This window comes from Chlorocebus sabaeus, chromosome 16 (assembly GCF_047675955.1).
Source record: "Chlorocebus sabaeus isolate Y175 chromosome 16, mChlSab1.0.hap1, whole genome shotgun sequence".
NCBI classification, from domain to species: domain Eukaryota; kingdom Metazoa; phylum Chordata; class Mammalia; order Primates; family Cercopithecidae; genus Chlorocebus; species Chlorocebus sabaeus.
In genome coordinates, this window is record NC_132919.1 from 66,510,132 (window position 1) to 66,525,159 (window position 15,028).

Here is a 15,028-nt window from a genome sequence, read left to right on the forward strand (position 1 = left end):
ATGCCCGGCCCCTCCATCCGCTTTTAACATCATCCTTGACCCCGGCCCCTCTTCACTGTTCCTCCCTTCCCTCCACCTAGCTCCTGAGTTTTGTTTTTTCATTGTCAAGGTGATTGGCAGTTCTGTTTCTGTTTCACCATCACAAGTCTGGGATGTTTTTCGTCACAAGGATCAGTGGCTGCAGCCCATGAACCCCTCCCTCGCCTTCACCTCTTTCCTCTACCCCCTCTCTGGTGCTGCCCAGCCCAGATCCCTGTCTTCGCCCCAGGGCTGCCTGGTTGTAAGGGCTCAGCTCAGCAGCCCTGGCAAGGTCACTAGCTGGAGGGCCTTCCTCATTGTAGCCCTGTAGCCCTCTGCTGCCCTGGCCACTAAAACTGGCCTCTCTCTCCTGCCAACCCCAGAAACTCAAGCCAGTGGATTATGAGTACCGAGAAGAAGTCCACTGGGCCACACACCAGCCCCGCCTGGGCAGAGGCTCCTTCGGAGAGGTGCACAGGATGGAGGACAAGCAGACTGGCTTCCAGTGCGCTGTCAAAAAGGTATGCCAGGGCTCAGGAGCTGAGTGAAGAGGGAAGCCAGGAAGGGGGCCTGCTGTGTTCCCTGTGCTTTCTGTCAAGGACAGTCGCAGGGTGACTGTGGGTCTGACTTGTGAACAGAACTTGGCTGTCACTGGCCACCTGAGGTCGGCTGGAACTGGAAGGGAGCAGCCTGTCACGTGTCCTGGCCTGGCCGCTGCCCTTGGCATGTGTGTATGTGAGAGGCAGTGTGAGAGGACGCACGCGGCCTTGGTGTCTCAATATAGCCAGGGCCCTGAGGGGCAAGTCCCAACATGGAAGATGGTTGGAGCGTCATGAAATTCACACTGAGGTAAAACCCCTGAACCACATAGGGGGCCGCCCCCGACCTGGGCCAGATGATGGGGAAAGCAGTAGTCTCCACCTGTCAGGCGCTTCCAGCAGGAGGCCAGTCTCAGTGGGAGTCGGAGCTCTGCCCTGTTAGCCAGGTGTGCCGCAGTCCTACAAGACAGACTTGGTGGGGAAATCAAGCTTGGCAAGACAGGAAGTGAATGGCCTGGTGGCAGAGCCCTGATTCAGACCAGGTCTGTCTGACCTGAGAGTTCGGCTTTCAGCCACTCTTCAGGAAGAAGAGGAAAGAAGATAGACTTGTTGTCCTAGAGTTTTGAGTAGAGACAGAAGACAGGAATCACCTCTCCCACCCCTTCATCTCACTGGTGTTAGAAGTGGAGAGCAGAGAGGACGGTGTGGCATGCTGGGCCTGGAGCTGAGGCCTCCTCCTGTCAGATTACACTCTCTGGGCCCAGAGGGAGCATCAGTGGCAGCTGCAGACCCACAGGCCTCACGGGTGTCGGTCCTTCTCCCCGTCACCAACCTTTCCCCCACCCCTGACTCTTGGATCACCTTGATTGGAAGCCACCTTGTCACCAGTCAAAGCTCTCAGCCTCAAAGCCAGCACCAGGACCTAAGGCGCGTTTCTGTGGACCATCCCCTTGGCCCTTTGGGCAGGGTGAAGTAAGCTCAGAGAGATACTTTGTTTCAAGTGGCTTATGTCAGAGACGCTCCAATCTCCAAAAGGAAAGCAACAAATACAGGTAGAGCATCCGCAATCTGAAAACCCAAAATCTGAAGTGCTCCAAAGTCCAAAAGCCCGGCACACACTGGCCCCATTCAGAGCAGACACCGCCACCACCGTCCAGGGTGCCTGTGGCCTTAAGGGGAGAGGAGACAACTGGGATGTGAATGAACCCAGCTTCCCTGGTGTGTCCTTGGGCTGGATGGTGAGACGGGTGAGGGGACTATCTGCAGGTACCACCCCAAACTTCAGACACACTGTGTCAAATACGAAAACTCTGCTCTCACCACCCACGACTGGCAGCACGTGCTGAGTGCGTGCTGAGTTCTTGCCGAGTTCTTGCCAATGTGGATCATCGTCTTCCACTTGGAGGCCAAGGCCACATGCCTGACCTGCTCAGCTGCAGTTCCCCTCTCCAGGCTACCGGAGAAGGCTCAGCTGTCCCTCCTGAGAGGTGGTGGGAGGAGAGTGTGAGAGTGTGAAGAGACGCGCACCCAGCGCTGGGAGCTTAGTCACTGGGCTTCTCAGCTGTTCCCCTGCTGAGGGCCTCAGAGTCTTCCCAGGCAACAAGGTAAACAGCCTTAATATAGTGGAAGAGGATAAATACTCCATGTTTCGCCCCTCCCATCCACTGCAAGGCAGTTGGAAAAGCTCCAAGCACAAGACGTGGCCTTCTCAGCACCAGAGCTGCAGCTCAAGCCCACGAGAGCTGGCCACTCACAGAACCACTTCCTTCCCACCCCGGAGAATACAGTGGGGATGACTCTTTGGCAGCCCGCACAGCTGCCATTGGTTGGGCAGACAGCCCCTCCTTTCCGTCAAGGCAGTGGTGTCCTTTAGGGTTTTCAGCTGGAAGAGCAGGAGAAACAGTTCCCTGATGAGGGGATGGGGACCGGGAGGTGGGCCCAGCATCAGAGGTCAGGCCGCACACCGGGTCAGAGTAAGTCTGTGCCCCCCCAATGCTTCTTGGGGAGAATCCAGTATGTGAGGTGTCACGTGGTGGTGCCAGCACTCCCTTCGTCCTCCTTCTAGAACATCCTGATCTAGATGCTGATTGGCCATGGGTCCAGAGTTTGATGCAGTTTTTTTTTTAAGGTTTTTGTTTGATCTTTTTTTTTTTTTTTTTTTTGAGACAAGATCTTGCTCTGTTGTCCAGGCTGGTTTGCAGTGGCATGATCACAGTTCACTGCAGCCTCAGCCCTGCAGACCCAAACAACCCTGCTGCCTCAGCTTCCCAAGTAGCTGGGACTTCAGGCACGCACCACCACACCCAGCTAATTTTTTATTTTTTGTAGAAACAGGATCTCACTGTGTTGCCCAGGCTGGACTCATACTCCTGGGCAGCCTCCCAAAGTGCTGGGATTATAGGTGTGAGCCACTTTGCCCCACCGGGATCCCATTTTAATAGAAGAAACAACTACTTGTTTATACACACATAAAAAGTCCATGCTGGGTACAGTGGCTCATGCTTGTAATCCCAGTACTTTAGGAGGCTGAGGTGGGAGGACTGCTTGAGGCCAGGAGTTGGAGACCAGCCTGGGCAACATAGCAAGATCACATGTCTACCACAAAGTTAAAAATAGAAATAAAAAAGAAATTTTAAAAGTCTGAAAAGATTTCTGTCAAAGGGCATTTACCTCTGAGAATAGGACTGGGAAATGAGGACTTTTGCTTTTTTTGGTATCATTTGAATTCTTTTATAATGAGCCTATATTTGTTTGCAATTAAAAGTAAGATCAGGGCCAAGCACGGTGGCTCACGCCTGTAATCCCAGCACTTTGGGAGGCTGAGGCAGGTGGATCACGAGGTCAGGAGTTCAAGACCAGCCTCTGGCCAAGATGGTGAAACCCCGTCTCTACTAAAAATACAAATACTAGCTGGGCATGGTGGCAGGCACCTGTAATCCCAGCTATTCGGGAGGCTGAGGCAGAGAATTGCTTGAACCAGGAAGGCGGAGGTTGCAGTGAGCCAAGATCATACCACAACACTCCAGCCTGGGTGACAGAGCGAGACTCCGTCTCAAAAAAAAGTAAGATCAGGCCGGGCCTATGGCTCATGCCTGTAATCCCAGCCAGCATTTTGGGAGGCCAAGGGGGGCAGATCACGAGGTCAGGAGATCGAGACCATCCTGGCCAACATAGTGAAACCCCCATCTCTACTACAAATACAAAAATTAGCCAGGCGTGGTGGCGGGTGCCTGTAGTCCCAGCTACTCCGGAGGCTGAGGCAGGAGAATGGCGTGAACTCAGGAGGCGGAGCTTGCAGTGAGCCGAGATTGTGCCACTGTACTCCAGCCTGGCGACAGAGTGAGACTCCACCTCAAAAAAAAAAAAAAAAAATAGATCAGCCAGTGTGGGGCTCATGCCTACAATTCTAGCATTTCTTTGTAGAGACCCTGTCTCTACAAAAAAAAAAAATTAGCCAGGCATGGTGGCATACACCTGTGGTCCCACCTACTCGGGCAACTGAGGTGAGAGGATCACTTGAGCCCAGGAAGTAGAGGCTGCAGTGAGCCAAGATCATGCTACTGCACTCCAGCCTGGACAACAGAGTGAGACCCTGTCCCCCGACCCCTCAAAAAATGGGATCCTACTCTAGTGATTATTCTGTACCATGTTTTTGTCATGCAATAATATATCACAACAGATTTCCTTGTTGGCACATATACAACCCTCTTATGCTTTTTAACGGCCATGTAGAAGTTCTTATCCTAGTCAGTGGTGGATTGATAGGATCCATGAACTCTAGGAACTTCATTCAAAAGAATGTTTGTCGGTCAGGTGCAGTAGCTCATGCCTGTCATCCCAGCACTTTGGAAGGCCAAGGTGGGCAGATCACTTGAGGTCAGGAGTTCAAGACCAGCCTGGCCAACATGGTGAAACCCCATCTCTACCAAAAATATAAAAAATTAGCTGCGTGTGGTGGTACATGCCTGTAATCCTAACTACTCGGGAGGCTGAGGCAGGAGAATTGCTTGAACCCGGGAGGCAGAGGTTGCAGTGATCCAAGATCATGCCACTGTACTCCAGTGTGGGCGACAGAGCAAGACTCTGTCTCAAAAAAAAAGTGTTTGTGTGTTGCATGTGTGGCAATCACACATTTTTGAAGAATAATTCATATCATTTACCAGATCCTCAAAGGGGTCTGTAGCCCAAAAAGGGTTAAGAATCACTCCTTTTAGGACATTTGGCTCAAGTGTGAAGTTCTGGGAGCTTCGCTTTGGCTCTGCCGCTGATCTGGGATAATGTGACCCTGGCCAAGTCAACCCAGCCATCACCAAGCACCTGCTCTGTGCCAGACACTGTGCAGGGGCTGGGGGCAGATGTGAAATCCACAGGCCTGACCTGAAGGAACCTGAGTTGTAATGGGGGATAGACATTTATATTAGGGTAAAGGTGAGCAGCCTTCAGTCCTGGACACGTGTTTAGAAGGAAAATAGCACAAGGATCAGAGGAGAATATCTTGATGGTGCTGAGAAAATAAGGCGGGACCCTCTAATATTCATTGGACATCTGTGCACAGTACTGTGGTAGTCCCTTTCACACAGTTTACGTTCCTGGAATCTGCAAAAGAATTTATAGAATTGCTCTTATGCCTTTTTTTAATTGATGTTATAAAACAGATAAGAATACCAAAGAAGAGCCTGGGCACGGTGGCTCATGTCTGTAATCCCAGCACTTTGGGAGACCGAGGCGGGCAGATCATGAGGTCAGGAGATCGAGACCATCCTGGCCAACACAGTGAAACCCTGTCTCGACTAAAAATACTAAAAAAGTAGCCGAGCGTGGTGGCGGGCATCTATAGTCCCAGCTACTCGGGAGGCCGAGGCAGGAGAATTGCTTGAACCTGGGAGGCAGAGGTTGCAGTGAGCTGAGATACTGCACTCCAGCCTGGGCGACAGAGCCAGACTCCATCTCAAAAAAAAAAAAAAAAAAAAAAAAGAATACCAAAGAGGGCCCGGTATGGTGGCTCACGCCTGTAATCCCAGCACTTGGAGAGGCCAAGGCAGGTGGATCACCTGAGGTCAGGAGTTTGAGGCCAGCCATCAACATGGAGAAACCCCATCTCTACTGAAAATAAAAAAATTAGCCAGGCGTGGTGGCAGGTGCCTGTAATCCCAGCTACTCAGGAGGCTGAGGCAGGAGGATCACTTGAACACAGGAGGCAGAGGTTGCGGTGAGCCGAGATCGCGCCATTGCACTCCAACCTGGGCCACAAGAGCGAAACTCCATCTTAAAAAAAAAAAAAAAAAAAAAAAGATTACCAAAGAAAACAAGAGGAAAGTTCAAGGAGGAAAAAGTGATTCCCAGCGTCCAGCGTGCAGGCAGTTGAGTGGAGGGAAGTGGCTTCTGGATTGGGCAGTGGGCTCATTGCTGACAGTGCTTCCCCCTGGGGATGCTCGCTCCTGAATGTATTTTAAAACATTAGCATGGATGCCAGGCACAGTGGCTCACGCCTGTAATCTCAACATGTTCGAGGCCAAGGTGGGAGAATCACTTGAGCCTAGGAGTTCAAGACTAGCCTGGGCAAGATGGCAAAACGCCATCTCTACAAAAAATACAAAAATTAGCTGGGCATGGCGCCTATAGTGTCAGCTGCTTGGGAGGCTGAGATGGGAGGATCACTTGAGCCCGAGAAGGTCGAGGCTGCAGTGAGCTGTGATTGTGCCACTGCACTCCAGCCTGGCCAACCGAGGGAGGAGACCTTGTCTCAAAAAAAAAAAAAAAAAAAAAAAGTTCAGCATGGAAAGGCCTTCAGGAGGCAGAGTAGCTGGCAGCTCTGGAGTCAGGCTTACCCGAGCAAAAGCCCGGCTGTGATCTCTTATACACAGTGACCTTGGGCAGATTATTTGCCCAGGCTTCAGCTTCTTCATCTATAAAATGGGGATAATGATCCCACCAGCTTACAGGCTATTGTAAGATCTGAATAACTAATGCTTAGAAAGGGCTTTACCAGTGCTTGGGAAATGGTAAGTGGGCATTAGATCGTAATTCTCATGAATACCCTCATCACAGTCCAGCCCCCTCATTTTACGGATGAGGAACACGGAAGTTCAGAGAGGAGGGGTGGCCACACGGGCAGCCAGCTTGGCCTGGAAGGCTGGGCTGCTTTCTCCGCTGGCACAGACTTCTAAAGCACCTTGTGTTTTGAAGTATCTCCTCCCACCCTCTTTGGTCTGGGTGACTGGAAATATTTTTAGCATGGATGGGACACTCTAGGAGGACTTACAGACTTCTGCAAAGTTAAAGCCAAGTTTCCCCAACTCTTTTGGATCACAGCCCTGTTAATATCTCAGTCATTGTTTCAGGGCAACCCAGGCCAAAACAAATACCCAACAGATCTGTGTATGAAGCAGTGAGGTCAAATAATAAGTCTTTATCGTAACAACTTAGTAGCCATTTGAAAAGCGACACATAAGTTGAAAGAAAAAGGGTCCTTCCATTTCCAAACAGCCAGATTATTAATGGGATGTATGCCTTGTTGCACATCTCAACCCTTGAAATCAGATAGGACACCACCACCTTCATTTCCCACATTTTCTCCTTGAAGTACTTTTAATCACAGTGACCTCCAAAAACCTAGCTTCATAGAGATACATTATCAAAGGGAATGTCGTGTGATTGAACTTTGAAGCTGGACTGTCTCGAGCAAGTCGTTCATGCAGTGTCCAGCAGATGTTGTGGTGGCTGTTTCCCTCAAATGTCAGATATCCATTTGGCACCCTTCTGAGTTCTCTGCAGTGCCCCAGGGTGCCTCAAGTTCAGTTTGGGGTTGGTTAGGCTGAAGACATTTGCTAACAAGTCCTATTGTTGAATTAGTTCCAACTCAGGTTCAGAGGCTTTTTAGAGCTGGAAACACTGGCAGAGTCAAAGTTCATGGGAGGTGATTAATCAAACCAGATATTAGGGAACCAGAAGGGTGATATTTTCCACTGATAGGCAAAAGTCCAAAAACCCCAGTGTCAGAGCTGTTTGCCAAGTCAGCAAGTCTGTGGAGATCGCTTCCAAGCTGGTTCTGTTACTGCCAGCGCCCCCTGGTGATGCCACTCAAGGCTTACTTGAGAACCATCAGCAGCTGGGAAGGAGGGCAAGTCTATTAAGAAGTCTAAGAGGCCGGGCGCAGTGGCTCACACCTGTAATCCCAGCACTTTTGGAGGCCGAGGCGGGTGAATCATGAGGCCAGGAGTTCAAGACCAGCCTGGCCAACATGGTGAAACCCCGTCTCTACTAAAAATACAAAAATTAGCTGGGTATGGTGACACGTGCCTGTAGTCCCAGCTACTCGGGAGGCTGAGGCATGAGAATCCCTTGAACCCAGGAGGCGGAGGTTGCAGTGAGCCGAGATATCACTCCACTACACTCCAGCCTGGTGACATAGTGAGACTTCATCTCAAAAAAAAAAAAAAAAAAAAAAAAAAAGGTCTAAGAGACCGGGCACAGTGGCTCACGCCTGTAATCCCAGCCCTTTGGGAGGCCGAGGCGGGCGGATCACCTGAAGTCAGGAGTTTAAGACCAGCCTGACCAACATGGTGAAACCCTGTCTCTACTAAAAATATGAAAAATTAGCTGGGCATAGTGGTAGGTGCCTGTACTCCCAGCAACTCGAGAGGCTGAGGCAGGAGAATTGCTTGAACCCGGGAGGCGGAGGTTGTAATTAGCTGAGGTTGCACCGCTGCACTCCAGCCTGGGCGACACAGCGAGACTCTGTCTCAAAAAAAAAGGTCTAAGTATCAGCTTCTCTGATGTGAGCTGGAGGAATTGGGGAGCTAGCACTTCCTGAGTGCCCACTGGTTGCCAGGCCTGGTGTCGGTTACCATCCTTCCAAATCCTTGCTCTACCCAGGAGCAGATACCACTGTCCCTGCTGTTTGCATATGGAAACACGTGGATGGGAAGTCTGCTGCCTTGTTTTAAAAGGCTGAGCCAGGATCCAAGCCCACGATGTTTATATCCAAGGCCTATTTCCTCCCACCAAGTTGCTGGTCCCTTTAGAAAGGAGTGGATGATCCCAGACCTGCCAGTCGGCAGTTGGCCAAACCCCTCCGCAGAAGCCTCCTTATGTTCCCAGATGCTGGGAGACAGCTGCAAACAGAATAAACACTGCTCTGTCTATGTGGATGTTTTAGTCCTCTGGGAAAGAAACAAGTAATTACAAGAGTTAAGAAAAGTGTTGAGGCCGGGCGCGGTGGCTCACGCCTGTAATCCTAACACTTTGGGAGGCCGACGCAGGTGAATCACAAGGTCAGGAGTTTGAGACCAGCCTGGCCAGCATGGTGAAACTCTGTCTCTACTAAAAATACAAAAAGTATCCGGGCATGGTGGCACACACCTGTAGTCCCAGCTACTCGGGAGGCTGAGGCAGGAGAATCGCTTGAACCCAGGAGGCGGAGGTTGCAGTGAACCAAGATCACGTCACTGTATGCCAGCCTGGGCGACACAGCGAGACTCTGTCTCAAAAAAAAAAGAAAAGAAAAACAAAATGCACCCGATGGAGTCCAAATATTGGTTCCTGACCATCAGGTAAGTCAGAAGCCTAGCTTCTGACAGTAGACATGGATGGTGATTAGCAAAAGGACCCACATCCTAGAAATCGCCCATTTAGCTGGAGGAAAAAATGTTCTGCGCTTGGCAGATTTGAGGGCGGACAGCGTGCCAGCAGCCTGGATGAGGAATGTAGGGTTTTGGTTTTTTTGGGGGGGGCGGGGGTGGTTTTTGTTTTTTTTTTTTTTTTTGAGATGGAGTCTCACTCTGTCGCCAGACTGGAGTGCAGTGGCGCGATCTCGGCTCATTGCAACCTCTGACTCCCGAGTTCAAGCGATTCTCCTGCCTCAGCCTCCCGAGTAGCTGGGATTACAGCCTCATGCCACCATGCCCAGCTAATTTTTATATTTTTAGTAGAGACAGGGTTTTGGCTAGGATGGTCTTGATCTCCTGACCTTGATCTCCTTGATCCACCCGCCTCAGCCTCCCAAAGTGCTGAGATTACAAGCATGAGCCACCGTGCCTGGCCGGAATGTAGTTTTTTTGTTTTTGTTTTTGTTTTTTTTGAGATGGAGTCTCGCTCTGTCGCCCAGGCTGCAGTGCAGTAGCGTGATCTCAGCTCACTGCAAGCTCCGCCTCCTGGGTTCACACCATTCTCCTGCCTCAGCCTCCCGAGTAGCTGGGACTACAGGCGCCCGCCACCACGCCTGGCTCATTTTTTTTTTTTTGTATTTTTTAGTAGAGACGCGGTTTCACCGTGTTAGCCAGGATGGTGTTGATCTCCTGACCTCATGATCTGCCCGCCTCGGCCTCCCAAAGTGCTGGGATTACAGGCGTGAGCCACCACACCCGGCCCGGAATGTAGTTTTTATGCGGCTGTTTTTGCACATGGGCAGCACTCCAGAACTTTAATTAAGTTCAGGAAGTTGCTCCTGATACCAAGGGCACAGGATATTTAGGCTCTGAGGCCTGCTGGCAGGCCCCCCGGGCCCCTGCATAGCCACTGGAAACAGCAGCCTCTGTGTGTGGAGCACCTGGTCCCCTTGTCCTGTCTCACAGCTGCCTCTGGGCCCTTGCAGGTGCGGCTGGAAGTATTTCGGGCGGAGGAACTGATGGCATGTGCAGGATTGACCTCACCCAGAATTGTCCCTTTGTATGGAGCTGTGAGGGAAGGGCCTTGGGTCAACATCTTCATGGAGCTGCTGGAAGGTAAGGAGCCAGGTCCCACTCTTTCTCCAAATTCCAAATCTCCAGTGCCAAGGGTTCCCTCCTGAGTCTTGCCCAAGTTGGCCTTGGTCACTGATCCATCCATTGTTAACCTCTTGACCCTATGACCCTGCTTTCCACCACCTGCCCTGTGCTCTTGCCCTTGGCTGGCATGGAGGCTCGAGCAAGTCCCAGGTATAGCCTGGCCTTTGTTCTCCTAGGTGGCTCCCTGGGCCAGCTGGTCAAGGAGCAGGGCTGTCTCCCAGAGGACCGGGCCCTCTACTACCTGGGCCAGGCCCTGGAGGGGCTGGAATACCTCCACTCACGAAGGATTCTGCATGGGGACGTCAAAGGTAAGGCCCAGGCCCCACGGCCCTGGTCCCCAGCAGGCTCTTCTCTCACACCATCCTGCCTGATCTCCTCTCAGTTCTGGGCTAGCCTGGTCATCTCCAGTAGCAGGCCCTGAGTCAGGCTGACAGGACTCTGCCTGTAGGAAGGGGAATGATGTTCTCCAACCCCTTAGCCAAGCACTATAGTTTCTGGTAGATGGTGGCCACAGAGAACTGAAGGTCAAGCTCCCATCCAGTGGTGACCCCTGGTACGGGGTTGGGGCAGGCGAGCAGAGTGGCAGCGTTCCCCAGAGTAAACCCTGCTCCTGTCCCCTTGCCCTCAGAGATCCTGTCTGCCTCTAGCCTGAACTGATACCCTCCTCCCTTCCTCCACAAATGATGAAACTAATCAGAAGCAGCAGCTGCCACGTAGGGTCAGCCAGAAAATTACGTCACTGGAGGGCAGGCCAAACCGAGCCAGGGTGGGCTGGGACCCGGCATGACTCACCTGTTCCTCTTCCTCCCCGGGGCGGCCTGGCAGCTGACAACGTGCTCCTGTCCAGTGATGGGAGCCATGCAGCCCTCTGCGACTTTGGCCATGCTGTGTGTCTTCAACCTGATGGCCTGGGGAAGTCCTTGCTCACAGGTAAGGCCCCCCACCAACTGCTGTGCCCCCCAGTGCATTCATTCGCCGAATGCCTTCCATGCTTTCCAGAATGGGAATTGAGATGTGAACACTTAGGTCCACCTGTGTGTTTAAGCCCCGCACCCAGTCTGGATGATTATCAGGGTTTCTTTGTTATGCGGAAATGCGATCATGGATGTCAGGTGCTCATCGCTGATGCTCCTGTACACAGGGAAGAGAGGGAAAGGCTGTTGACTCTCGCTAGGTCCCAGGCCTTCTGCCTTGGAGGCCCCATGGCTCCCCCCGCCTCTTGTCTGGCCTTTTTAGGGGAGTGCACTGCTAGCCTGTGACCCCAGCTCTCCTGCGCCTCTGAGCACAGTTGGCTGGAAGCACAGTGGGCAGGCTGCCCAAGGGCCCTGGTCTCTAAAGCCAGTGAAATATCTTTCTTTAACTCCTCTGATTATTGAAATAATCCATGCCCACTGTGAAGTATAGAGTTAAGCATATAAAAGAGGTGGAGAACAGAATTCTCACCATTCCTCTTACCCAGAGAGAGAATCACAAATTTTTTTGTTGTTTTCGTTAAGACGGAGTTTCACTCTGTCACCCAGGCTGGAGTGCAGTGGCACAATCTCGGCTCACTGCAACCTCCGCCTCCTGGGTTCAAGCAATTCTCCTTCCTCAGCCTCCTCAGTAGCTAGGATTATAGGCACCTGCCATCATGCCCAGCTAATTTTTGTGTTTTTAGTAGAGATGGGGTTTTGCCATGTTGGCCAGGCCAGTCTCAAACTCCAGACCTCAGGTGATCTGCCCCACTCAGCCTCCCAAAGTGCTGGGATTACAGGTGTGAGCCTCTGCGCCCGACTGAATCATGAATATTTTAGATAACTCCTTCCAGGCTGTTGTTTTCCCTGTGTCTAGTTAGCGCCATTATAACACAATTTTGTGCCCTGCTTTTTTCATTTATAGCATTAAGGATAAAATGATTTCATTCTGACCAACAGAAAAAGAATCTTTGGGAAGTATATGATTGTGTGTTGTTGAAGGACTGTGTTGACAATTCTGAAGATGTAAATTGAATGTGGACACTTGACCTCTACCCGTGTTGTTTTAAGCTCTTTTAAAATAACTTCAGTGGGCTTTTTCTTGTTACAAAAAAAAAAAAAAATGTATCTTTTCTAATTTTTTTTAACTTTTATTTTTTAGAGACAGAGTCTTGCTCTGTCACCCAGGCTGGAGTGCAGTAGCTCACTCATAGCTCACTGCAGCCTCAAGCTCCTTGGCTCAAGTGATCCTGCCGCCTCAGCTTCCTGAGTATGAGTAGCTGGGACCACAGGCATGCACCACCATGTCCGGCTCATTTTTTTTATTTTTTGTAGATATACATGGGGTCTCAGTATGTTGCCCGGGCTGGTCTCAAATTCCTGGATTTAAGTGGTCCTCCCACCTCAGTCTCCCAAAGTGCTGGGATTACAGGCATGAGCCACTGCCTGACCCTTTTTTCTAATATCTTTTGAAGAAAGTAGAGCTAAGCAAAAATTACAAATACAGATCACCAGGAAAAAAACCACTGTTCACATCTGCCATCTATTCTTTCAGTCTTTTATGCAAATAAGTTTTCTATTATGATTTTTAAATTTCACTTACTAGTATTTCAGGAACATCATACCAGTAATTAACCTTCTACAACCTAATTTGTAATGTCCAGCCCCTGCCCTATTTTCAAAAAACACTTTAAGGGTTTGGTCCAAAGGGCAGAGTCCATATCATGGATGCTCTGTTGCTTGGTACAAGTTCCCAGCAGAGTCCCCGCCTAGCTCCTCCCTACAAGTTTGACTTGGAGATGTTATTTCTGTATTTAAAGTACTTTAACATGGCCAGATACAGTGGCTCATGCCTGTAATCTCAGCACTTTGGAAGGCCGAAGTGGGTGGCTCACCTGAGATCAGGAGTTTGAAACCAGCCTAGCCAGCATGGTGAAACCCCATCTCTACTAAAAATATAAAAATTAGCTGGGCGTGGTGGCTCATGCCTGTAATTCCAGCTACTCAGGAGGCTGAGGCAGGAGAATCGCTTGAACCCAGGAAACGGAGGTGGCAGTGAGCCAAGATCGCACCACCGTACTCCAGCCTGGGTTGACAGAGCGAGACTCTGTCTCAAAGAACGAAAAAGATAATAAAATAAAAAGTACTTTAACAGTGACAAATTTAAGATACCCCGAGGATTAACTGGGGTGACCATTGCCTAGGCTCCTGCCCATCAGCATTCCAGGTGACTTTATGTCTTATCCGCCTTCTCAGGGGACTACATCCCTGGCACAGAGACCCACATGGCTCCGGAGGTGGTGTTGGGCAGGCGCTGCGACGCCAAGGTGGACGTCTGGAGCAGCTGCTGCATGATGCTGCACATGCTCAACGGCTGCCACCCCTGGACTCAGTTCTTCCGAGGGCCGCTCTGCCTCAAGGTCGGTGACGGCACCCGGCATGGCCAACATGGGGAGCTGCAGGGCCCTGGGGCCCGGGCCGCAGGCTTGAGGGGCTGCTCTGCGGTGGCATTTGGAGCAAGGGGAGGCCTGGTCATCCATGTGGGATCCTAATTCAAATACTTGCCACCCAAATCTGGGGGTACAAAGGGAGATCCAGCTGCGGAGGCTCACCAAGTTCATGGCAGGTGAGAACCCTCTTCTGTCCATACCCTGGGCCCCATCCACCTGCCTCCTAATGGGCCGGGCCTGGAAGCTATGGGCATCTTGCTGCCTGGCTCTGGCCTGTATTACGGGCTCCATGTGTCCCTGTCCTGGGAAAAGTGCCCTCACTGTAGCCCAGACCCCTCCATTCCTTGTGATAGACCCCAGCACAGTGGCAGCAGGGGCCGGCGGGAGTTGCACAGAGAGCAGTAACAGCCGGGTATCAGGAAATGAGGGAAGGCAGGCCTCACCTGTTGTCTTTTGTGCCCCAGATTGCCAGCGAGCCTCCGCCTGTGAGGGAGATCCCAGCCTCCTGCGCCCCTCTCACAGCCCAGGCCATCCAAGAGGGGCTGAAGAAAGAGCCCGTCCACCGCGCGTCTGCAGCGGAGCTGGCAGGGAAGGTGAACCGGGCACTACAGCAAGGTAAAAGGAGCCGCGCGCTGGCTGACCCGGGGGGCAGAGGACAGAGGTGGACAGAGGAGACAGGTGGCCGCAGGTCCAGAGCAAGGTACCCCTCAGAGCCTTAGTTTCCCCTCTGGAGTAGGGGGTGCAGCAGCCTCGGGGTTGTTGGGAGATTGTGGCAGTACCACGCCTTGACGCAGAGGCAGCGCTCAGGAGATGGGAAAGAGAAAATTCACACACAAACTCGAAGTGCTTTTTCCATTCTCCCACTCAACTACAATCAACCCGAAGACTCCTGTGACCACATGTGTGGGGATTTCCACCCCACCAAGCCAGCAATCAGTTCGCAGCAGACACGAGCTGGGTGTCCTCTAATTCAGTTCTGTTCTAACACTATCTACCTGGAGGCAGCGTCAGAGCCCGCAACAGGAGGGCTTGATCCCCAAGACTGTGCCCCCTACCCATGCCAGTCTCAGGCCCACGTGTTTACCTGTGCTTCTGACCAACTGGCTATAAATCAGGGACCCCACGACCCCCTCCTTGGGATCGATTAATTTGCTGGAGTGGCTCACAGAACTCAGAGAAACCTTACATTTACCAGTTTATTAGAAAGGATATTACAAAGGATACAAATGAGATGCATAGGGCAAGGCATGTGGGAGGGAGCGCGGAGCTTCCAGGGCTTGGCACCCTCCAGGAACCTCCACGTG

General features: G+C 51.5%; 1 protein-coding gene across 2 annotated transcripts in view; it reads left to right on the forward strand.

Annotated features, from left to right (window-relative positions):
* Positions 1–15,028, forward strand: part of MAP3K14 (mitogen-activated protein kinase kinase kinase 14) — a 53,487-nt gene that overhangs the window by 31,951 nt on the left and 6,508 nt on the right. For both annotated transcript variants that reach the window (XM_073005209.1, XM_008012324.3), the window contains exons 6-11: positions 402–539; positions 10,150–10,279; positions 10,498–10,629; positions 11,147–11,251; positions 13,531–13,694; positions 14,189–14,339. In XM_073005209.1, the coding sequence (XP_072861310.1) occupies positions 402–539; positions 10,150–10,279; positions 10,498–10,629; positions 11,147–11,251; positions 13,531–13,694; positions 14,189–14,339 (820 nt within the window). The remainder of the gene's footprint in view (positions 1–401; positions 540–10,149; positions 10,280–10,497; positions 10,630–11,146; positions 11,252–13,530; positions 13,695–14,188; positions 14,340–15,028) is intronic.